At 36.4% G+C, this 26,477-nt stretch overlaps 1 protein-coding gene across 1 annotated transcript; it reads right to left on the bottom strand.

Annotated features, from left to right (window-relative positions):
- Nucleotides 1–371: 371 nt before the first annotated feature.
- On the bottom strand, nucleotides 372–9,605 carry LOC140150250 (monocarboxylate transporter 12-like). The gene is made up of 5 exons (XM_072172253.1): nucleotides 9,268–9,605; nucleotides 6,373–6,513; nucleotides 1,064–1,755; nucleotides 924–1,032; nucleotides 372–576 (listed from the first exon to the last, which is right to left on the bottom strand). Exons 1-5 carry the CDS (start codon nucleotides 9,461–9,463, stop codon nucleotides 467–469), a joined length of 1,248 nt encoding a protein of 415 aa, XP_072028354.1. The 5' UTR covers nucleotides 9,464–9,605; the 3' UTR covers nucleotides 372–466.
- Between the last annotated feature and the right edge of the window lie 16,872 nt (nucleotides 9,606–26,477).

Genomic DNA, 26,477 nt, shown 5'->3' with positions numbered 1-26,477 from the left:
CGTCATGTGCGATTCTGCGCCTTATGTACAGATGTAGGGCCTACATGTAGCAGGTTGACAGACAGTCTATTTGCTAAGTATATATAATACTCTTTATGAACACGCAATATAATAAAACATAAACCTTGAAATGTTTTTGATAATACATAGCCTACGTCACATTGCACCGCTTTCGAACAGTCTTAAACCTATAAGAGCAAATTGTTGCATGTAAAAATTAGGACTCGTTCTTCATGTTATTACTACTTTACTAAATAGGACAAAGTTTAAAACAGGTGAAAAGCCACACAGGTATAAGATTTTTTAAACTTACGCCCCTTTTTACGTTTTGAAACGTTTTTGGTAGATATAATATACTCTAAATACTCGCTGTTTCGTTGTGTATGTTGTTTTCATTTGTGCATTTCATTATATTGTGTTTTCTTTATATGTTATAATTTTAAAAGGCAACCAAATAATGACGCTATCATGTCTCAGCTTTTGGTTTGGCGATTGCGAGAATAGCTGCGAAAGCCTCCAATGCTGCCATTATGAAAAACCCAATCTTAAAGCTTCCAGTGAGATCGAAGATTGAACCTGTATTAAGAAAAATGTTAGATTAATAAATACATATCTCAGTAAATGTGTTAAGTTATACAATTATTAAAGGTCTACTTACACAAATACTTGCGTTAGATATTCTACTCCAATCTAACGCAAGTAATAACTACAGAGCATAGTATTTGGAAACTATACTGCATTATCCTAAAATCATGAAAATATGGTGCTCTTGGCAAATGTTACCTTGTTCTATAACTTACACATTTTGTTGAATAAACAAAGTCTACAGGACTGCATTTGAACTTTCACAAACTATTTGTGTGTACAAATGGTGCTATAAATATTAGATCCTCGCCTCGACTCTAATAAAGTTTCTCACTTACCTACAATTGGCCCTCCAAGAAGTGTCCCGATTCCGTAAAACATATGTAATAACCCAATGGCTTCAGCAAAGTCCTCCCCGTCACCAGGAACAATACATTTGATCATTACCATTGTTACTGGAACCGGAGTTCAAGAAACAAGCCAGCAAAAATGAAAGTGTTGCTAACAACCAATATGCTTTCACAAACGGATACAGAAAAAGACTTACTGCTCCGCCTATTGAGAGCACCATGAATTGAAGTCGATTTGAGTTCAAACTATGATCGGGAAAAATAAACATAATTATTCGTCCAACTAAGGTACCGACCCCTCCTAGAGTCGACATAAACGACGCTTGTTGTGCAGGAAAACCCAAACCGATGGTATATGGTACTAAAAATATGATCCAACCCGCAAGGGATATATTCCAAAGAAGAAAAGCTAAATAATAAGCGAATAAAACGGGTCTTTTTCTCATGAAGGAAACCCCAAACCATGACAGAATGGTATGCACTATTGCTTCAATGCGTCCCGAAGTCGCTAAACTAGTATCATTGCAATCGCTATCTAATTGTTCATAGTTCTTTCTCGATGTCGGTATTGATGTCAATGTTTCATCAGGTGGTTTTAAGAGAGCTCCTCCAACACAGAGATTAAATGACACTGCTCCAAGAAGTACCAAAGCCATTTGAGTACCGTACGCCTGGATAAAGAATTCGGACAGTGGTGGAAGTACCATCATGCCGACTGCTCCGCCGAAGAAAGCTATCGACGAATATTGTGCAAAATTCACATTGAAGTATTGTCTGCCAACTTTGATGTATGCTACTATGGGTACACCCAGTCCTAAACCTATTGGCGAGACACGAGATACGGGGAATATAAGATTAAAAGAAAGTTTTCAGAAGAATTTGTCAATTAAACAAGAGACTACTGTTTTTCATTTGCTGTTTTAATCTCCAAAGGATTGTATATAAACGAACGTCCCGAAGATCTCGACCACGGTTGTTTGATGGGATCCTTTATTAGTTTTTCAAACAAAACATCATGTACAACCATATTTAGGCTTAAACAGCTAAAAGTGATATCATGCTAATGAATACAGATGCTTTTGAGTCATTCTCAACTTTAATTTCCCCTCTTTTACAAAATTATTCACTTTTATAGCATTTTAAAAGCTTTTTCGGATATAAGATGTATCTATTAATGACAAAATTGGTGGCGCTATTTAGTTACTGGAAATTACTCTTTCAAGCTTTTAATACAAATCATTCCTTTTATTGTTTCATGAAATATGTTTATAAAATTTCCTTGTTGCTTGCTTCACCTATTCCAGCTGTTTTAACGGCAATATTACCTCTTGTAAATAAAGACATATGATTAGGATAAATAGCGCCATCTATAGTTTGCATTTAGTTAATAATGAAGCCCATTCTATATATATATATATATATATATATACATCAAACAGCCGTGAGCACTTTCAACCTCTCTGTCTCTTGAAATGTTGTGAGCCGATCGATTGTCTCATCCCCATTTTGCGGTATAAGGGGGCTGGCATTTTCTTCGGAAGGGGGGTCCCAAATATGTTCGTGACCGGAGTCAATTTTTTATGACCCCCTATTGCGGGCAAATCTTTTACGAGCCCCCTATCTTGGGTCAAAATTTTTATGACCCCCCCCCACCTCCCACCTACACAGACTCAAGACAAATAAATTATTATTCATTGCCGGAACTAAGCCGTGGAGCGCACCAAATATGACCCCCACCTACACAAACTCAAGACAAATAAATTATTATTCATTGCCGGAACTAAGGCGCGGAGCGCACCAAAACTTAAGAGTGAACGAAAGTGCGCGGAGCGCGTTAAAATTTCTATCGTAAGTGTAAAGAAGGCGCACGGAGCGCGTAAAAATTTTACATAGATTGTAAGCAGAATTTGATTGTGAGGTTAAAGAAAAAATTTGGAGTCACTAGCCCTTAATAATTTTATAACCCCCCTATTTTGGGTGTTGAAAATATTATACCCCCCTATTTTGGGTCTGAAAATGTTATGATCCTCCCCTGTATTTTTGGGACCCCCCCTCCGAAGAAAATGCCAGCCCCTAAAAACGTGGAGATTTGTAGTAACCACACCTGAAGTGTATGTAATATTATGCTTAGGGCATTGCACGTTTTTGCGTCAATATCAAAACCGCTGGAGGAATGCAACTCAAAATGAAACATACTGTTTTAAGGTGGTACTACACCCCTCGATAAATTTGTGTCTATTTTTGCATTTTTCTCAAAAACTACTAACACACTGGTAATAAAAGTTACGTATATTATAGGCAGAGAAATAAAGTTTAATCTATGTGGTAAGTTAAATATGATAGTCAGTGAAATTTTTTCACTGGCTGTCATTTATGTATGTGTTGACTTGTGTTAAAAACCTTTCTCATATATTATAGGCAATTACTACACTGGAATTTCAGTGACCCAAGACGAGCGGTTCGTTATTTATGACAAGAAATGAGGTACCGCTATGATGTACCTCATTTCCTATAATATATACCGAACCACTTGTCTTGAGTCTTATTATTTTTTGAGAAAAATGCAAAAATAGTCAAATTTACCACAGGGGTATAGTACCCCCTTAATGGTAGCGCTCAATGTAGTATACAAAACAGAACATGAAAAGTCGGACCACGCCCCTTTAAACAAAGGCTATCGTAAGAAATAGTTAAATATCTACTGAGCTCAATTATATAACTAAAATAACCATGTTTTCTTCATTGTGCGGTATAGGTATTTCATTAAGCTTATAATAATGTGATTTACAGGTCTTACCCAGGAGATAAGTTCTTAGATATTTGTGTAAAAGTTTTAATACCAATTTTTTGTTTGTTTTTGTCTTTTGTTTTTTACCTGCTGAATTTCACAAATATTTCTGTCATAAAGGATATCTGAAAATTATTAGGCAATGGCCGAGTTGATCTTGTTGTTAGCGATCGAGTTAAAATAGCAAAGCCGTGTTCTGCATTTCTTGCATGAAAAAGGAAGGATATAGATTGGGAGCTACCAGTACTGGCTTTGCAACCCAGACTAGCACAAACCAACTTTTTTATGTTCCTTGGATGATTCCAAAACACATTCAAGATATTCCCAAAGTGGCCCTAAGCACGTAGGGTCAATCAAAGGTCAACACAGAGGTCAAATTTCAAACTTGCTCACATTTTGTTAAAAAACATCAGTCCAGGGTGAAAAGCCAGTAGCTACCGGTCTAATTAAGGAAGGTCACCGCAAACTTTGAAAAATTAAGAAAGTCATATCAATCTAATCAAATAATTATGCTTGGATAATGCAATACTTCATCCCGTCTATGCAGTCTCGCTTTCCAGTATTCCAATATATGGGCAATAGAAAAATATCATGATAGCATAATAAAACGAATGAAATATTTATTGCGTGATTTCGTATGCGGTTTTTAAAAATGAATTTTACTGTAAAAATAACATTGAATCGGCCATCGTTAAGGTGGTACTACACCCTTGATAAATTTGTGACTATTTTTGCATGTTTCTCCAAAAAAAAATAACACACCGGTAAAAAAGTTTATGGGGCAAGGAATCCAGTTACTACACTGGAATTTCAGTGATTCAAGACAAGCGTTACGTTATTTATGATAAGCAAAGAGGTACCGCTAGAATGTACCTCATTTCTTAACATAATGAACCACTTGTCTTGAATCACTGAAATTTCAGTGAAGTAATTGGATTCCTTGCCCCTATAATATACATAACTTTTGTTACCAGAGTGTAGTTATTTTTTGAGAAAAATGCAAAATTAGCCACAAAATTTATCACGGGTGTAATACCACCTATAAGAAGAATAGCGGTCTTCCTGCCATCAAATCAAATTTCCTGAATCAAATCTGAGTCAAGTAATTTCATTTTTTGAAAAGTCAAGTCTTGAGCCATGACCCGTTACAAATCTGCAACTAAGATACCAAAAACAACAACGTTTTGACCTTTAGCCCTAAAGTTACATGGGCAACCTTTGACCTGACCCCTGCAACATGTACCAAGATGTCCCCCTGGTAATGAGGTTTGTTGTCACCGAGTTTAAGCCATGTACCCCTTACAGATGTTCAGATAATGCAATTCTAAGATTTGACCCCAGATGACCTTTGACCTGATCCATGCAAAAGGAGTCGTTGGGGTTTACAAATCTTAATTTTCTGTGCTTGTATTTATAAACAAAAAGCACATACATATCAAAAAAGCCCAATTCCTCGAAAGAAACAACGTCTGGAGTTCACAACCGTGTTAGTGACTTTTGACAAATCTATGAACACCTTGTGTGCATGTGCTATGTTGTTTGTGGTAGGAAATGCATCTAGAAGATATTTCGTCTCAGGCCGGAAGCGATCTCTTAAAGCCATATTATAAAATTTCTGTAGTAGATTAGTATTATTTTATTTTCCATAAAATGTTAGCTTTTACTGTCAGATATGTCCCCTTTTAATTTTGAGCCGAACAAGTGAGGTAAAGCATAGAAAAGTGGAATTTACTACTAGCGCCCATGCATGTTACTCCCGCGGTTGTAATACGGTACGATCATCGGGGTGTGTGTGTATGTGTATCCCGCACGCCGTGTACGTACTGTGCATACGTGTTCGACTAATATCTCCATCGTAATAATAAAACGCCGGTTCCATCGCTTTATTCAAAATCTCGGATTTTGACAAAACTACAGCACCTAAAGTCTTGATTTTTGCAGAGTAGCCTATCTTTATTGACTAAAGTACATCACAATCCTGTAAAAACCAGAATTAAAAAATTTTTGAGGGCGTTATCCTCAGCAAATGTTATAATATGGCTTCAATGACCATGTACCCTAAATATGTGAACACCCTAGAGACACTGGCTAATGTCAATGCATGTGAGCATGTAGCGTCGCCCTGCTATGTTGTTTGTGATAGAAGAGGCATTTTGAAGGTATTTCGATTCGGATCGCAAGTGCCCCTTTAATGACCTTCGAACCCAAATCTGTGAACACCTAAAGGTACGTGGTAATAACAACGCATGAGTGCTAATGGCGAAAGAAAAGAAAAGAAAAGAAAAGAAAAGAAAAGAAAAGAAAAGAAAAGAAAAGAGGAAAAAAGGAAAAAAGGAAAAAGAAACAAAGAAACAAAGAAACAAAGAAACAAAGAAAAAAAAAAAAAAAAAAAAAAAAAAAAAAAAAAAAAAAAAAAAAAAAAAAAAAAAAAAAAAAAAAAAAAAAAAAAAAAAAGAAAGAAAAAAAAAAAGAAAGAAAGAAAGAAAGAAAAAAAAAAAAAAAAAAAAAAAAAAAAAAAAAAAAAAAAAAAAAAAAAAAAAAAAAAAAAAAAAAAAAAAAAAAAAAAAAAAAAAAAAAAAAGAAAGTGGAAAAACAATAGACAGTCGTCACTGTCTAACAACAACATTGTCTCATCATAACTATACTTACTCAGAAGGGTCATTGAAAGAGCAAGTGTAATTCCTGACGTTGAGAAAGCTGAACAGATACATCCGAGGCCTGTTAAACTCCCGCTAACCATTGCCAAAATCCTTGCGCTCACCACATTAGCTAGTCTGGATTGTACAGGACCTGTGCACAGTTAGGAGGGCGGAATAGAGGCCGTCAGCGTGACGTCATATTCGCCACTTGCACGGTTCCGCCATTATGCACTATATGCGGGGAGAGCCTCGAACTGGCAGCATACATGAAAGGAAGAATTACGTAACCTTACACAGAATGTTATATGACTGGTTCAATTCCCATTCATGTATGCTGCCAGTTCGAGGCTCTCCCGCACATAGTGCATAATGGCGGAACCGTGCAAGTGGCGAATGCCGCCATCTTGTGGGTACACGCTACGATGGTCGTTCCATCTCCATGCGTGATGATGCGTGACAACAGCTGCGTGGCAAGCTGCGCCCTGCGCGTAGTGTCAGACGCATGAACACGCGTATCATTTGTACCCACAAGATGGCGACAGGCTGACGGCCTCTATTATATCACTAATATTATTTTAACAGTAATTTAATTTCGACTTCAAAATCATCAATAATTAGAAAGAATATGTAAGTGGCATTTAAACTAGAGCGGTGTTTCAACCGGCTTTTAGATTTTCTAGGAGTAGACCCCCGGTTTTCTTTTTATTGTATTCTTTACCATTTTCATTTGATATAACCTGGGGCTGTTTAATTTGAAAAATACCCCAAACACTAATAATAATAATAATAATAATAATAATAATAATAATAATAATAATAATAATAATAATAATAATAATAATAATAATAAAAAAATAATAATAATAATAATAATAATAATAATAATACATGGGATCAATAGAGCACGGGAAGCCAATGGAGGAGTCTAAGAACATGCTCATCCTTTCTGCACTTGGTAACGAGGCGCGCCGCAGAGTTCTGCACTCTATGCAACTTCGCGATTTCATTGTCTTGACGTCCGTACAAAACAGCATTACATGAGTCTAAACAAGAGGATACAAATGCATGTACCAACCTCTTCACAGATGACTTGTCAAGATAGCGACGCAGCTTTCCAATACGGTAGATTGCAAAAGAGGCTGCACGGACAACACTCTTAACATGGTCTTTCATGTCCATAGATGAATCGAAGATGACGCCGAGATTCCTTGCGACCCGCGATACCTCAATTTCAGATGTAGCAATGGTGATTTATGGAAAGGATGGAGTTTTTACAAATTTTGAACTTAAGTGAACCACCTCAGTTTTTGAGTCATTCAAGACAAGCCTATTTCTGGATGTCCATGCTTTGATGTCGCGGAGACAGAGTTCTAGTCTCGGGAGGGCGAAACTGCGTTCACTTGGGTGAAGAAGCATGTACAGCTGCGTATCATCAGCATACGTCATGAAGTTGATGTTGTGGGCGTTGATGACATCACCGATGGGGGTTGAGACTGTCCGATAATTCTCCATTGATGTCAACCGACTGAGATCTGTTTTGAAGATATGACTCATACCAATTCAGTGCCGTTCCTGTTATGCCGTAGCGTTCACGCAGACATTGAAGTAAAGCTGGGTGGGAAAGCGTATCGAACACTGCGTAAAAGTCTAGAAGACAACTTCAAGATGTTGGTCAGCGGCGTTGAGAATGTCATTGTAAATTCTGAGGAGTGCAGTCTCTGTGGAATGGAATTTCCGGTAGGTAGATTGATTAGGAGCGTAGACGTAGAGATCATTTGCAAGATAGTCTGATAGTTGTGCTGCAGAAACGCGTTCAATTGTCTTTGATAAGAACTTCAAGTTGAAATTGGCCGATAATTCTTCAGCTCATTTCGGTCAGAGTTCGCTTTTTTTTTTATAAGTGGGGTCAACTGCGCAGTTTTCAGTGACTGAGGAAATACACCAGGCATGAGAGATGCATTGACGATGTTGGTTATCTGTGGCAGCAGTGGATCCAAACATTTCTTCAAAAGACTAGTTGGAATTGGATCCAATGGACAAGACTTTGTAGATGATTTCAACACAATCTGGCAAACATCATCATCTGATACCTCAGGAAATGTAGTAAACTCACTCTCACAGTTATAATTCTCCAAAGCCATTCGCGAGATCTTTTCAACACGAGTGGTCAGGAAGCACACTTGACGAGGAGGACTTGCTCAATTTGTTGACAATCTTGAACAGTTTGCGGTCATCACATTGGCTGATTTGTGCACGGTGGTATTCACATTTGGCTCCTTCAAGCTTTTTATTCTTGGCAGTGTTGGACATACAGCTGGTGATCCACTTCCAAACCAGATTTTAACTATTTACGCTCACATTTTCGCTTTTACACCTTTTCAATGTAAAATTAATTTTCTCGGCCAAATGAAAAGCAATAATGTTCATTTTTTCAGTATTTTAAAATGTCAGAAGAAAACTATAATGCTTGATACTGTATTGTTTTTTCCAATCTAATGTTAAAATTCAGTCATTTAGTGGAAGATTTTCGATTTTGATAGGCTTCAACTCTGTCCGCGAGCTTTTTTGGGATCAACCTTTTAGCTTTGTTGTTTTAATGTGTTGTAATGGGCTTAAATGAATATATGTTCAGGATTACCCCACTCTCCCCTATAGTGTCCGCTTCATTTACTACGTCATCAGCCCGCTGCCTTGAAAATTAATTTCGCTTCGAACGGGGGAAGGACACGCAAGAGCCCGAACTTTACCAACACAATTTTTCTTTTTTCAGGAGAAATACGCATCAAAATCGCAACGAGTGTCAACTTGTAATGTAATAATTATTCTCGTCGAATGGAGATAAACTTGATTTTGCAATAGATATGCCCTTTAAAACATATTAAATAACCTAAAAGTTCTATCTTACCTATAAGAAATCGAAGTGCCCCACAAAAACTCACAATACTGCCGACCGCCCCAACTCCGATATTTAGCTGCTCTTCAAATTTTGGCACGAATACGCCGAGAGCTTTGAAGATTCCCAATTGAAAGAATGTGTAGATAAAACTACTTGTTATAACGATCCATCCCCGGACGCTTTTAAGTTCTGAATGCTTAAACATAAGAGATGATGGAAATAATTATGAGCAGTAAATTAGGTCCCCTCATCCCGGGTTTGCTCATGAAATGCAGCGAGATAATGTAAGATAGTAAATGTTAACCTGCATTTAAGATAGATAATCTCGAGCTAGGCTTGCTCCTACTATACATCAAATCTTGCTTATGCATGTCTTGATAGGGATAAAGTAAATATAGGTACCCTTCCAGGATATCATGTGATCACCGTTATCTTACCTCCATATCAGCAGCCTTTTGTCCAACCCCGTCACACTTTCACGACAGGCGATTGGGTACCTAACAAGCGCTACGAAGCGTGCCTGTTCACACCTAACGAAATGCTTACTAGCGTTGCGTTGGTACTATTTCCTCTTACCTAATACAAAGAAACGAAACATGTTAGATTTAAAATTCTACCAAGGTGCGGCCGGGGTTTGAACCAGCAACCTATGTATTCACAGTGAGATGCTCTACCACTACGCTACGAGTCACAGTGTCATCATCCTATATCTTCGTGTCAAAAATTGCCGTGATAGTATAGTACGGTGAGTCCACTCTTTCTTCAAAAGCTACGCATGGATGGCGATTTCCGATTTTGTTCGAGATAGGCCGAGCGACTCAGGCTAAGCATATCAATTACACGATATGAGATACCGCAGCCAGTGGCAGCGTTTCCATTCATACACGTTTATGCAATCTGTGCATGCTCAGTACCCCATATGGTGTTGCTATTACAAGAAAATTTGATTTGTTGTCAGGTAAAACGCAGGATTTGTTTCCAATACACTAACTGGAAATGCAATACACTAATAAGCGGGTTTGCTTCATTGAATGCCCAATAGAGTACCGAAGTGATGACGTCACAAAAATTTTGTTTTTGCATTTCAGCATTTTCATGACCATATTTCAGTAGAACATGATGATGGCCTGGTTCCAAACAGTTATGAACCAGGCCAATTTACACTGATTTGAATGGGGCTATATTATGTATTCATGCGGCCATATCTCGGGCCCTCATGATCCGATTCCCACCAAATTTGGACTGTGGATGTTTTTCATCATGTTCTACTGAAATATGGTCATGAAAATGCTGAAATGCAAAAAAGAAAATTTCATGACGTCACATTTCGGTACTCTATTGATTTGTACGCAAAGCGTTAGCGATCAAGAGAACTATCGCGTGCTTCCATTGATTAGCACGTTAAAACTAGCGCCGTTCTTTCATTGATTAGAACATAAAAGTGCAACTTTTGATTTCGTTTCTTCATTAGGTTTTAGATCACCGTTCCTTTAATTCTCAACCAATTTCAACAAATAAGGTCTTACACTTTTCTCTAAATAAGTTGAGATTTTTATAACACTGGAAACCTCTGGCTACATAATGTTTATTTACCAAATATTTAGCAAAAATATCGTCAAATTTGAATTTCGTTCTGGTATACCAGAACGAAATTACAACAGTGGCATATGGAGCAATGTAATACACATAATCATGCATAACTCGCAAACGCAAAATCGAAATCAACTGAAATTTTGGGAATAAGCTTTTTTCGTGGATATCTAGTGAAAAATGTCATAAAAAGAGGATGCTAGGATCACGAAATCCTCCTTTAAATCAGAGTTAAAGAGTACAGAAATTGGCTGCTTGATTTAATCTGACATATTTGTTCTTTATTTAGGATATAGAGGGGTGAATACAACTGGTACCTTAATTTTTTGGCTTACTGTATGCTTTAGGCCTATTTTCATGAAGCACTAGGCCAATACAATACAATACATTACTGTGTATGCGTGTTGGTAGATAATCAAGCAAAGTAGATTTAAACTGTCATTAAACACAAACATGTGTATACATGTATATAAAAGTTACCTCAATATTTCGATGTGTACAACACACATCCTCATCAGGAGGGCTGAGTTGAATGTCCTGCTCTCGACCTGCTTTGATGTCCTTTCTATTGATCGGATTAGGGCATTATATAATGAAGGGAGCTCAAGATCACGGTTGAGCGCTAATCCGATCAATAGAAAGGACATCAAAGATCGAGAGCAGGACATTCAACTCCATCAGTTCATCATTGGAGCCCTCCTGATGAGGATGTGTATTATACATCGAAATATTGAGAATCTAATACCATTGTTATTCCACAACAATGCATCTGATGATTTGGATTAATTTTGCAATTAGCATTCAAAATCATCATCTTTATCTTACAAACCGTGCTCGCACATCACTTTCTCACTATAAATCTTACAATCTGATACTAACAGATTTCAACATGACTCAGCAGCAAGTTTTAGATTAAAACACAAATACAGCCTGTCTCAAAAAAAGTTGTGCAAGTGAAAAGCGCCCTCTTTGGCAATTAAAAATACCGTTGTGACATAATGCTTACAGCAACGTCAAGGGCGTAGTCTTAGCGCTCGAAGGCCGTTTGCTCTGTTCAATTTGCTTGTTTTAATCTCGAGATATGCTTACTTAACAACGAAAGGGTAAAATAACAATTGTGCCACTTTTACTAGGGAAGAGGGCTGTACATGCAACAATGATAGCATCAAGTTTATCAAGAGTTTCTTCGTGAAATCAAAAGAATGCATCAATTACACAACAATACAAAATTGTTTTTACTGTTTTATCATGATACACGTATAAATGATTCTCTTTTTCCACTTACGACAAATTAAAAGATAAATAAGTATTTCACATTCTGCTGTAAAATTAAATACATTTTATCATGGTAAATACTGTTCTCTTTGTTGCTCAAGACCGGGCTCAAGACTTGTTAAAAGACAAATATTGCACACTTACAGGTTAATGAACTTGGACAAGTTCATGAAATTTGACAAATTAATGAAATTAGACAAAATAATGCACGCGCGCTGATAGTGCGTCTAATGCACGAGCCCCGAAGGGGGAGTGCATTAGACGTATCAACATCAGCTATCATTGATTACATGCACAGCCCTATTCCGTAGTAAAAGTGGCACAATTGTGATTTTACCCTTTCGTTGTTAACTAAACATATCTCGAGATTGCAAAAAGCAAATTGAACAGAACAAACGGTATTTGAGAGCTAAGACTGTGCCCTTGACGTTGACATAAGCATCATGTCACAACGGTATTTTCTAATTGCCAAAGAGGGCGCTTTTCTCTTGCACAACTTTTTTTGAGACTGGCTGTAGTGGTAATAATAACCAAACTTTAACTGATTTACTCTAAAGCATGAATAAAAGAGCGCTATTTCACTTGATCAACTTTCTTAATGAAAAACAATATACTAGTAGGGATGCCCACTCTCAATACAGTTTCCACTAGAACGATTTTTCATTTACTGTGTGCGTGCACTCACACACGTATTGTCTATGGAGAAACTGATCGATACAAGAAATCCCAGGCCTGTTAAATGGCGTACATACTTGTTTTGATCCAAATGTAGGCCTATATCAGGGTGTTGCAGGAAATTCCTGATTCCACCAGAAAACATAAACCAAACTTTTTCCTGTTTGGACAGTAAATAGAGAGGACCTTCCTTCATGAAGAGATCAACTTTTTTAATGACAAATTTAATGAGATGAGAACTACAACAGGTTGAAGTGACACCATTCCGTGCATCAGGTGTTCAAACGCAATTATCTCCGAATTTGGAGTGAATCAGACAAGCAAACTTACATACTCATAAGATTTAACTATTTTTGAAGACAAAATGTGCAGGATGTTAAGAAATTTAAGAATGTTTAAGCCTACTGCGGCCCATCTCAAATCATGCACTTCCCCGTGCACTTCTCACTACCATGTCCATTTCATATGCTATCCATCATGGCTTCCATGTACACACAGTGTATTGCTCAATGTAGTAAAGATAACCTTTGAGTTGGAGCAAATTTCTCAAAATTGGTAGTGATTAATGTTACCAAACTTATGCCATGATGAAATATAATAATTTTTGAAGATAAAATGTACTGACCTTAACAGATTGAACAATCTACCGCTATTCATTTGAAATAATGCACTTTTTGTTCATCTCCTCTATGGAGATATTTTCCATGGCGGCCATTTATGATCATGCTTGAGGTTTCACCAAACAAACCGTGGGTTTTGAGGTCTTATATTTTTTGTTGTATGTCAACAAAATCGATTAAATTTTCAGGATGATCTTATTTTCATGTTGTTTTAAGCAAATATAATGTTCCAGATAACGCTAGTTAATAAATACATTAAGAAAAAGTACCTTAAAGTTGCACTTTCTGTTAGTATTCCTTTTTGGACTTTAACTTTTAACATGTTCTAGCAGCCCTATATAAAACCGTGACACTCGAAAGGCCATATCTCTGGAATGAAACGTCCGATTAAGATTATTTAAACGCCAAAATGTTTCTTTCATCAATTCCCAGCCAATAAGTTAGGTCTGAATCAATTTAAAAGTACTTCAATTTTTAGTGGACATGCCTAATACTAGTAATTAAAGGAAATGTTAACTTACCCTGGCCAGATACTTTCGATTACAAACTTATTCACTTCTTGACTCCTCAAAGGTGAGATGGTGACTGCCCAGGGTTGAACGAACACAAAGCAGAGGTACATTGACATGCAAGTTAGGGATCAATAGTCGGGATCACAGTCAGGGATCATTAGTCGGGATGGGCATCTAAAATGACGTAACCAAACCGGAAGATGTAGCCTACAATCCCCGAAATATGTCCTTGAAACGCTTTGGGCATCTTGAATGAAATCAAAAGTGTATTTTTAATGTGGATAAAATGTTCAATATTTGGAATTAGAAGAAAGCTGGGCCATAAATTAACACTTTTCCCTTCCCCACCCCCATCATTCAATGTTGCGACAATTTGGAGACACGCTGAACATATTTGCACGTCTCAACATTGCACGGGGGAGTGGGGGGATTTATTTTCCCCTAAAGACGCTTTAATGTTTCAAGACATATTTCGGGGATTGTAGGTCTAGACAATAGGCGGATTAGCGGCCTTTTTGTTTCCTACATGATGTTGTTCACGTGTCGTTTTACTTTAGTACACAGATATATAAGTTAACAGGTTTACAATTTTTAAATTATATTTTGAGTATACAATATATTCTGTATTAATACACACCTATGACGTCGCGCTATTGTTTTACCGCTCCATTATTTTCCACGAATGGAGCGATGATCACAATAACACGCCATTCGTAAATGCCTTTCTCTTTTCTCTGAGAAGCAAATACTTTTCAGGCAAAAGTACTGGCATTTACGAATGTAGTGTTAATAACAATTGCACTTTCGTAAAGCAAGTATTTGCGAAAAATGCAGTATTGTTATCATCACTTCATTCATGCAAAACAATGATACGAAAAACACCAAGACAATGATTTTCATTAATATAATATTAAGGAAGCGGGTAGCAACATTTGCACAGTATTGTTATGGGACCTGAGAGCACATCAGACATCGAATTGCATGCTGAATACGAGGAATGTCCTTCTGATATCAAATAATTTTGATTTTGTGAAATTCGCGAAAGGCCTACTACAAATTTTTATGGCAAATTATTAAAATTTCATGTAATTAAACTGTATGTAGCTGGGATGAAAAGCCGACCATCAATTGAAAATGTTGACCTTTCATATTAGTCTCATATTGAACATAAACATTTTTTCCAAAAAGACCTACATTTTTTTAGTGTTTGAGCTATTATCTTCAATAATGAAGGTCAACATTTTCGATGGACGTATGCTGTTCATATGCTGTTCACCCAAACTTCATACTCTTTTTAAGCGCATATCGTTAGCTTTTATATACAATTTACTTTGAGGACTGTTAAATTTCAAAAATATAATCTTTTAATAATTTGCCATAAAATGTGTATTATATTTTTTTTTAATCAAAATTATTTGATATCAGAAGGAAATTCCTCGTATTCGAAATGCAATCGATGTGTCTGATGTGATCTCAGCCGGGGATCTCAGGTCCCACAAAAATTACTACAATGCAATCTGTGAAAAGCAAGGCAAGATCAAAACGGGCAGGTTAAACTGTTGGCAAGTTGTTCTTGTTATGCAAGATGTGTTTTTACCCTCACTTTGGAAAATGCTTATTTTAGGCTTCATTTGGTATGCCCGTATACATTTATTTATTTGGACCTTTCTTTCCACGCTCAATTTAGGTTAAAAAGGGAAGTTAAACATGTTACTGGTTTTTTTATAACATTTTTCTTCTTTATATTTTCATACGTTTTCAGTGGCTTAGACCCTACATATAATTTGTTATTATTGGGCAACAGTACTACATAATACACATTCTGTATCAATACATTTAGGCCTATGCATCTGTTTATTTTTTAATTGTTTGCTTTGGGCATGTTTAAGGGTAGACGAGGTATTGTTGGTCGAAGCAACCAAAAATCGATTTTCATTATCTAGATCAATATATTATTGAAAATTAACACCTTTCTGTTTTTACAAAAGTTCATTCTACAAATCGTATACTTTGCAAACTTGCTTAATTTATTGTTATTAATTAGTTATGTACGTTTTACAAAATTGTTGTTGTTTCAGCCCTCTTTACAACGTAACTCAAGAACCGCAGCACCTATAAAAGTATATCTGTGATATTTGAATTCTTCTACACGCTCGCTATGAATTGAGCAATGCAGTTTTTGCCAAAGCTCACTACCATTCGTAAGATGCTGTGAACTACCAAATCACAACAGTTTAAAATAATTAATAACCTTAATAATGATAAAAGCCACAATAGGTCTATTTTCTGTATAATTTTATTTGTCTTTCGTACAAGCTGTATTTTGTTTCATCTGACGGTATTATCAGGAAGCCTATCTGATAATTAAATATCATAATGTTACGATACTCCATGGAGCTGGAAGTTGAGGTCGGGAGCTTTTGTTTCGCGCCGAAGGCGGCGTGTTGTCTTTAGAGTGCGATTATTTGAAAAGGGAATGAAAGTGTTAGGTTAGGACTAGGAGTAGAGGTTCCTGAAAATACCAGTAATTTCTGGAAAATGTGGATACTAACTATTTTCAGTTTTTAATAAACACATTGGCGTGTTTAAAAGGGTTACAGAAACCTAAACATTTTTATTTGCAGTGTATATAGGCCCTACTTTAAATTATGGACCTTACTTTCGATGCTCAATTAATTTTAACAAGTTGAATGTTTAACATATTTTTAGTATTTGAAAAATTACATCCGGGGTTTTTTTTTTTTTTTTTTCTAAACTTTTCGTTTCGTTTTTTTTTTTATTTTCTTCTTTATATTTTGTGTGCGTTTACAGTCGCTTAGACCCTGCGCATAATTTTTATTTGTGAAACATTGCTACATCTACATTCTGTATCAATGCATTTAGGCCTATACATTGTTTATTTAATTGTTTGATTTGCACATGTTTACTGATGATAAAAGTCACAGTATGTCTATTTTCTGCTTAATTTTGATATGTCTTTAGTACATCTGATGTTTCATCTGATGGTATTTTGGTGATGCTTGGATATTTACTTACATCGATCAGTTGGCCTATCCGATAAATGTTAGGGGCGCTCCATTTGATTTCGGGAGGGGACTGGAAGTTGAGGTCAGGGCTTTTATTTCGGCGAGGGCGGCGAAGTTTTTGTTTTTGTTTTGTTTTTGCCGCCGAAATTCAGGGACATGTAGGCCTAGGTAATATGAGTTGTAATAGGGCCAACCAAATAAAACAAAGTTTACACATTTACAATTCTCGTACCTTTCTTCGGCTAATCGTAGAATCATGATTTAACCTCGTCCTGCCTTAATCGAACTAAATGCTGCGAATCAACGATATATATCCTCGGAATGATTCCATCACAAAATCAGAATTATCCAAATCCAACGAAGATTTTTTTAAAAAATAGTGTCCATAACTGCATGGTTGTTCCAAAATCGAACACTCGATTCACAGAGAAGAGTATCATTTCTCAGGTATAGCAGCAGGTCTAGCTTTCTTGAGGTACGTCACTGTAATGATGAACCACTTTGCCAATGTTCCTTATTATGCAAAACCTAAACGCAACTACTTCAATAGTTAATACATTAGAAGTGGGCATAATGAACTATTGTTGGTCTAATCACTTGAATGATTTTACGAATCTACGTTTATCAATCAGCAATTGATCAATTTGTAAATGAGCAACCTATTTCTATAACACTCCATTCGTAGAAAATAATGGAGCGATAAAACAATAGCGCGACATCAAAAGTGTGTATTAAGTCGGTTAGAACGTGAGTGGATAAGAATGGCCTTGGGCCTTCGGCCCGCGGCCATTCTTATCCACTCACGTGCTAATCCTTGGCCATTATCCTATACGTAAATCGATCAAATGACGCGATGACGCACACCGACATCGCCTGGCTAATAATTACTTGGTACACCAGAGATACTAAAATCAATACCCGGGATCGATACACGTGAATGTGCTATGCACGATTTTGATATTCAGACGAAAATCTTTGGATACCGGGGTAGAAAATTATGAATATCTCCCGTAAATGATTTCGTCTAAAGAAACCAGATGTGGTTCCTTGCACTTGAATATATGTGTTGAACAGATATGATAGTCGTTAGCTTGCGTCTTGAGAAAGAAGCTTGCGTCTTGAACTCAAAAGCTGACAATAATTCTGATGTTATATGTGCCGAATTATATAGCGCAGTGTATAGGCCAATCGTGGGTAGTATAAAAGCATATGACCTATGGCGTACCATGCTCGACTCACACACAGCGAGGTCAGTCAACGGGCAATTATCAGTAGCCTTAGTCATATGTCCTTCGGCCCATTATGCGTCTCAAAACTATTAAACAGGTCGGAACAAAATGGCCATGCGTGGCGGTGGATTCAACCTACCATGGCGATTTCTGCCATGAAGATATCGGGGCGATGACACTGTGTGACGGCGATTGTTCAGGAATTATATGCTTCATAGAATTAAACTGTCTGACCAGCTAGTATTCTTTTCCGCCGTCGAACACGCATGCGTTAAAAATGATGTAGCCTAGGTCGAACAATAGCGTGACGTAGTTCCCGACATTGCCCCTATGAACAGGCACCCTCCTGACAAAGTTTTCCAACCAAGAGTGCCAAATGAGGGGGCTATTTAAGGCCTAATAAATGTGACAAAACCACATGTCACGGTTGATTCTAACAAATCCTTTCACAATATACACAGAATACTTAGCAATCTGTTGATTCTTGGCAGATAATTTCCGATAATCTTATCGGATTCTTCAATGTAAATATGACGAATACACGAACCATATTCATTTACAGCTCACGTCAGGACAACCAATTTAATAATCTGCTAAGATACATTAGTGAAGTCCAATTGTGAAGTAACTAATGTTTTTCTAAATTGAGTCGTTGGGCCTGCAATTTTGAACACGTGCATGAGTTTATTACACCAATAAAAATACAGCTATAATGCCTATAAATTGATCAAATTTATCGAATTAAACTACCCATTTTGATGCATTACAACCAATACAATAATCTGCTAAGATACATTAGTGAAGTCCAGTAGTGAAGTATAACTAATGCTTTTCTAAATTGAGTCGTTAGGTCTGCAATTTTGAGTATGTACATGAGTTTATTTCATTCATTCATTCATTCATTGTATTTTATTAAGTACGTAGGCCTCCAGCCCATAGTACAAAGCAAACAATAATTACACGGTGACAGACATTATTTACATGCATATGAAAGAAAAATCAACAATTTAGATAAATAGAGAAACATTATGTTTCAGAATGCATATTATACCTGAGTTTAAGAGCAATATAAATAAACTCTGAAAGTTATGAATAACATTAATATTTTCATTTTTCATCAAAGAGATAAACTTATTAAGGCATGTAGCTGTTACGGTGACACTCTCCGTCGAGTTTTTCGATAAATTCATTAATTTCTCAAAAAGTAACAGTTTAACAAATAATAGTTCAAATGAAAGCCATTATTGGGGGCATAATTATCGTATCATTAAAATAGGTCTGACACCAATGTGTTTTGATGTCCCAAGTTCATAGTAAAATATGCTCACGCTCTTTTTTACAGATGGCCTGGAATTTCATATTTCGGTTGCAGCGATTGCCCAAAAATAGGTGGTATGCTTATGAAAAGCGTTTCCGCTTGGAATGTAGATAGTTATTGTTGCTATTACTGTTCGCGATTTTAATTTATGCATTCTTTAGCCGACAATTTTCAATGCATTTTACATACTCAAAATGTCGCTCGCGTAAATACTGATATTTTAAACAGTATCCGTTTTTTAAACGAAACTACTGTCCACATTAGTTCCCAAGACTTTGATGAAAACATAGATACCAAATCAGACTGCATGTGACGAACAGATTTTAAATTAGAATTGAAAGAACCAGCGTATGCCCTATGAAAATGCTGTTTCGTAATAAATCGCGTTGTGATAAAAAGAGGGAATTTTGGACATCCTTTTGGCTGTTTTTTATACCAAGGAAATGCGTGACCTACCCCAAACTTCTCATGTAGCCTTGACTAAATGTCCGTGACTGTTTGATATTATTGAATTTAGACGATTTGAACTATTTACTTACATTTAACCCGATGTTTGGCCAGAGAATGTTGTATTATATTCCAAAGATGGCGACAGCTACAGACTCACTTTAAACCAGTAAAAAGGACACGTTTCTGCTCAGATGTTTCAGAGTTTGAGACCATATATTCACGGTTTTCACGGTTTTCACAAATTTGGCTGGTTTGCGATATGCGATTTTTCATCCTGATGTGGTAGTGATGTCAGTACAGTGAGCATTTAATTGGGCACAGCCAAATAATTACTAGCGTTCGGTCAAAGCGCTGGTGTACGCATGCACACGCTTAATACGCCACATAGATGCGCGAGCGAAACAGCTGCTTCAACGCGTTGACGTTGACTGCCACATCAGGGTGAAAAATGGTAGGCCTACATGTATGACTATAAAACCTCAAACACACCTCTCGATAAAGGTTGGCAAATGAAGGAGGCGGCAGTTTAGCGAATATGCGAGTGCAAGCGCCGCCCTAACCGTGGAAGGTTTCCGCATACCGAATATAGGTTTATATCATGGCCTCTAGGCCTCATGGTTTATTTTTCGAAAAGAAAGCATAATCAATTGAGAAGGGAATGGATATTGCCATAATAATATCAAAGTTAATACTTGTCGTCCATAACAAGAAGGAATGCATCACGATTGTATAATATCCAGCTTTGGTATTTCATTTGATTACACTAAACATATGAAGCTTTATCTTTACTAGATTTATGCACTGAACATTTGCAGACCAGGCCTTCTACATGTAGTGAGCACCACATTAGATTGTGTTTACAAGAAATATTTATAAAATAAATAAATAACATGAATCCATATAAGATTTATATAGTGCACCAGAGGGTACAAAGCGCTGTAATTTCGCTGCTACTAGTGAATTATCAGAATCAGATATCATCAACTATGCCGATTGTAGCCGATTAGATTGTAACATCCACTTATTATCTCAGCAGTTCCCCAAAGTCCATTGGATGAAGAAAGATGTGAGCGGTATGAATTAATAAGTGTCGCCTCCTAGAAATATCCTAGATCACCAGCTTGGATGATAAAATATTATCTAGAAACACGCATCTGTTTTTCAAGGTCTCCCTTTCATCTATTGACCTTAAAGAAAGGATTAAAATTATTGAATAGAGTCCATGACCTGACGCAACGCATTATTAATGAGTAGCTATTAGGGACAGTCATGATGTTATGGTTGAGCGAGCAACGTATGACCACTACACAGGTCAATTCAGCATCGAAGTGGTTACGTAATTCTCTTGGTTACCGGATCACGCTACTTTGGTATGCCTTCGAGTGCCATATACTTTATGTGGTGATCATTTCGATCGTGGTTCATTACTCTAGCGCGTGATCCCGTTGACATAGTAACATTACGTAACTTCGATACTGAATGGCCTGATTGCGATCTGGCGGGTTTTTTAAAAGCACGGTCCCTGAACTACGGTGTACCATGAGGGACATGCAATCTCAAATAACTTTCTACAAACTCAAATAATTTTTACAAACTTGAAATATTTTTTGCAAACTTTCGACTTTCACGAGAGAGCAAGACTCCCAGCGAGACTCAGGCTATCGAGATTGAGCCTATGAGCGATGCGATATGATTTTTTTAAAGAAGGGTCTTAGACCGCTCGGCCACACGACTTGTTGGTATCCATCTTGATTTTTTTTTACATATAATTGCAACCTCAACATAGGCTTACCACGTGGCAAGCAAAGGCAGAAAACGTACCATATTTTGGAATTTTATTTGCTTAAAAACATTAATGTGTATTAATAGCGCCCAATTGTTGTTAAGGAGGCTGTGTACTCTCAGACATGCATGTAGTAAAAGTGCAATAACTTTGTAATTATTCGCACAAGACATATAAAAGTATACATTTTTATGAAGGCAAGACATCAATAAATCTTAATATAAATACAGATTTGGGGTAAAACAACAATTCTGAAGAAAATCACAAAAAAGTGAGTTTTGGCAATATTTGTTAGGTACATCATAACAAAAAACACTCTTTCCAAAATATTTTATTTTGTTTTTAGCTCAAACTTGAGGCTCCATTCCAAAAGCGGTTTTTTATATATTTTTTATATCTATTGGCCTTATATTTTGAGATATTGACCATATAAGACATCAAATTGAACTTTTAAAATTCACAAACGCCTATTTGCACAAAATGATGCCTAAAATCGGAAATAGACCAAAATATAAAAAAATGAGAAAACCGTTTCTTGAGTCAATCGTGCTTTTTACGATGATCATAATTTCTTACCTAGATGCTGTATTTATTGAGTTATCGTGTACCTAAATCGTCATTTTACCGAGAAAATGAACATTGAAATAATGGCCGTTGAAGTTTAAAGTGGTCACATTTTGCACTTTCATCGAATTTCACAGGGGAATAGGGCAGTTTTCGTTTTTGTACCTTGGTAATCTGCCGCGGTGGTAAACCGTGAATGAGAATCTGGATGTGTATTACGTGAACATCGGGTAAATCCACAGCCCCTTGAGAAGTTTGAGCGAAATCCATTCATAACTTGATATTTAAATCGGGGGAAAGAACTTGAAAAAACCCACATTTTGTCAGCTAAAACGGAGCCATTTGACCACTAGGTTTTTGTGAAATCAGTGCTTCCGTGGTGTTTCCATAAGATGCGCCGCGCATGCAGATAAGCGTCGCATATGCGTAGCGTATTTGTGCGTTAACAAATTGCGCGATACGCAACGCGATGCGTTGTTGGGCGCGTGTACCCTGCTGGTTCAACAAAGATTTTCTTTCCTTTTCAATTTCAAACACGATTGGAATAGTGAAATAAAATCCTTAAAATATTGCAGTTGGAGTTTACAAATCTGGATTTTCATTCCTTTTATTTATAAAAAACATAACAAAGTGCAAACATCAAAAAAACCTCAATTTTGAGAAAGAAACAATGTCTAGAGTACACAGCCGCGTTAAGAGGCGCACCATTTGATGTCCAAGGGGCAGGGGAGTTTTTTTATAAAAAAACTTCGCCCACTAATGAGAAAAAAAAACAACTTCGCCCACTAGTGAGATGGAATTTTTTTTTTGCCTCACTGGTGAGTAAAACAAATTTCTCCCACCCAACTTTGTATAAAGGTATACATTATAATTGAAAAATAAATAAATAAATAAAAAAGGCGGTGAAAATAAACCCTCCCTTTGGAGGCAATAAAAAAATACAAAAAAAATTCTGCCTGACCCAAACTCCCATGCACCCCTGAGAATCTAATGGTGCGTCCCCCAACTCCCCTGCGTGATCTAAATACAGAAATCCGACGTATAATTGGGCCTCTACATGCACAATACATTATATTAAAGTTTGCAACAACAAAAGTAAAGTTTGTAATAATTATTCGAGTTTGTAAAAAATAATTTGAGTTTGTAAAAAATTATCAAAGTTTGCAAAAATTATTTTAAGTTAGCATGTTCCTCATGGTACACCGTACTGAACATAACATATCCGTGGGCATATGACCGAAATTGCCTTGCAATTGACGTCTCATGTCAACACAGTCTATAGTGTGATTAGAACATTATTGTCTGGTGATCATTATAGTATGATCAGTACGAAAAATCCAGATTTTCAAAAATTAAAAGAACCACTTTTTAGCGGGAATTTTCGTAAGTTACACAGCTGAAGTTATGAAAGGGTTGAAAGACTACAATATTATGGCATAAACAAGAATATGTTCGATTGGTCTTTATTCCTATAGGCTGTACCCTTAAATGATGGATTGACTCTATAAAAAAACAGGAATGTACTTATCTCTTAAAATCTGAAAAAAGGGACATACCAAAACAAAATGATATTAATCTTCAACATTACCATCATTGCACAATTCACAAAACCTCTCCTCGGCGTTTATTTTATTCCACCTGCCAGTTTCAATTCTGAGAGGGTGATCGGTACATCTTAATTTTGCCATGTCCCTTCTTTTACCAAAATTTGTAACAATAAGTACATTTCAGGAGTGATTTGAACTGAATGTAAGTTCTTAATTTATTCCTTGAACTCATATCAGAAAACCAATTTTGAGAGGAAATATCTCTAATTCTGGTGGCAAAAATATTCAAAAATAATTTTAAATCACCAACACCTTGAGTTTGCCACACCACACCGAAACCAGACGTCTGCAATAAGTGTTTTATATTTGTAGTCCATTTTGTCATACTACGTTGATCTAAATTAAAAGCATCAGATAACATTTCTTTGGGTATCTATCATTTGACATAAACATTAATTTCAACACAGATCCTGGAAATATTTCCAGGATCTGTGACTTCAATCTGTGATTTTATACAACGCACAACCTGAAAAGTATACATAGGGGGTCTTCCGCACTCACCCAAAGAAGCACTATTTGATGTATTGTATGATACCCCTAAACACTTTTTACAGGCCTTAAGGGGTACTACACCCCTCGATAAATTTGTGTCTATTTTTGCATTTTTCTCAAAAACTAGTTACACAGTGGTAACAAAAGTTACGTATATTATAGGGGCAAGGAATCCAATTACTACACTGGAATTTCAGTGACCCAAGACAAGCGGTTCGTTATTTATGATAAGAAATAAGGAACCGCTAGGATGTACCTCATTTCCTATTACATATACTGAACCACTTGTCTTGAGTCACTGAAATTTCAGTGTAGTAATTGGATTCCTTGCCCCAATAATATACATAACTTTTGTTACCAGTGTGTTATTATTTTTGAGAAAAATGCAAAAATAGTCAAAAATTGACCACAGGGGTGTGGTACCCCCTTAATATGTACATTCTCAATAGCATCATATCTTTTTATACCCCAAATCTCAAAACCATAAAGTAAAATAGGTGCAATGACTGAATCAAAAATTTTGAAATATGTTGAGAAGGGCAAACCACCAACCCTTTTCATTGCACTTTCTAAAGCATACATTGCTTTAGCAAGCGTTTTAGTTGCTTCAGTAAAAGTATTACCAGTTGAAACCATTACATCAAGATATTTATAGGCGCTAACAATTCAAGCTCTTTACCTTGAAAAAAAAAACACTTTTAATACCTTCCTGATTTACCTCCCTTTCGGTGATGTATGATAACCTTGGTCTTATCTACATTTACTGCCATGCATTACAAAACAATTCAAGAACATCGATGTGTTTTTTAAAACTACGAACACTATCTGCAACTAAAACAATATCATCTGCATAGAACAATGATTTGACTTCAGTGTTATTATCAAGTTGAATTCCACGACCACCATTAACATCAAGAAGTCTTGAAAGCTCACTAATAAAAATTGAGGAGAGAGGGCTAATTTGGCAGCCCTGACGAAGACCAAAAGGGCAATCAAAGAGATCTGAAAGATGTGAGCCACTTTTAATACAAGATTTTAAAATATTGTTTATATTACAAAGAATATTATACAATTTACCATTTACACCAATATCCCTAATTTTTTTAAGGAACTTATCCCGAGGTATGCTGTCAAAGGCCCTCGAGAAATCAACATAAAGACAATAACATTTACCACGTTTTTTGACCAAAATGTTTTGAATAATACCATGGAGTGTCAAAATGTTATCAACAGTCATATGTGACCTGTCACTGCGAATGAGCCGTAAATAAATTCCTCCCGGTCAAAATTGTATATTTCGTATTTTGAAAATATACATCATAAGCTTTAAAATGGTATATTATTTGACTTCAAACGATATCCAGTAGCGGGGTTATGGTTTGTTGAACTTTGCTCCTTCAACAAAATGGTAGCTTTTTTCGTTTCTTCGTGTGTCTCTTTTTCCACATTGCTGGCAATAACTATCAAACAGTCATAATTGGCGGTCATATCAAATCATCCCCATGTCAACGAGTTTCAAGAAAGTTCTCTCATTGTTAATTGTTGGTTATACATACCTATACACAATACAATGCCTGGTAACCCACCACTTGAACAGGATTTAGCCAAAGCAAACAAAGACCAGAGCTATTAAAAATTCTATTGCCATCTAAGGTAGAAGCTTATTATCCTCTTCAATAATAGGATTGACTATTAAAATGAGATAGATGTTGCGCCAGCTAAAGATGCCGATGAATACGACCTGCATGCATATTTTACACTGTTTCTCAGAATCCAATTTAGGAATTTACGGCTCATTCGTGCTGTACAGTCACATATAGCCTTTCTTGAAACCAGCTTGATTTTCAGGCAAAATATTATTATTTTCACACCAAGAATACAAAAAACTGTTTATAATAATTATACATACAAATTTTTCTTATGACATCGAGAAGAGAAATATGCCTCTAATTTGAGGGAAAATTCACATCACCCTTCTTTAAAAAAAACCAATAATACTTACTCCCACGAATCTGGAATGACAGCAGTATCGAAAATTAAATTAAAATATCTTTTCAACAAAGGTAAAATGTAATCAA

This window comes from Amphiura filiformis, chromosome 4 (assembly GCF_039555335.1).
Source record: "Amphiura filiformis chromosome 4, Afil_fr2py, whole genome shotgun sequence".
NCBI classification, from domain to species: domain Eukaryota; kingdom Metazoa; phylum Echinodermata; class Ophiuroidea; order Amphilepidida; family Amphiuridae; genus Amphiura; species Amphiura filiformis.
Note: the sequence above shows the minus strand (reverse complement) of the source record. Positions and strands in the feature narration are given on the sequence as shown.

Coding starts and splice junctions, on each gene's coding strand:
- LOC140150250 (XM_072172253.1), bottom strand. CDS start 9,463: ATGTTTAAGCATTCAGAACTTAAAAGCGTCCGGGGATGGATCGTTATA. Junction 6,514..9,267: donor GGCACTTCGATTTCTTATAG/GTAAGATAGAAC, acceptor AACTGTGCACAG/GTCCTGTACAATCCAGACTA. Junction 1,756..6,372: donor TCTTTCAATGACCCTTCTGA/GTAAGTATAGTT, acceptor TCTCGCCAATAG/GTTTAGGACTGGGTGTACCC.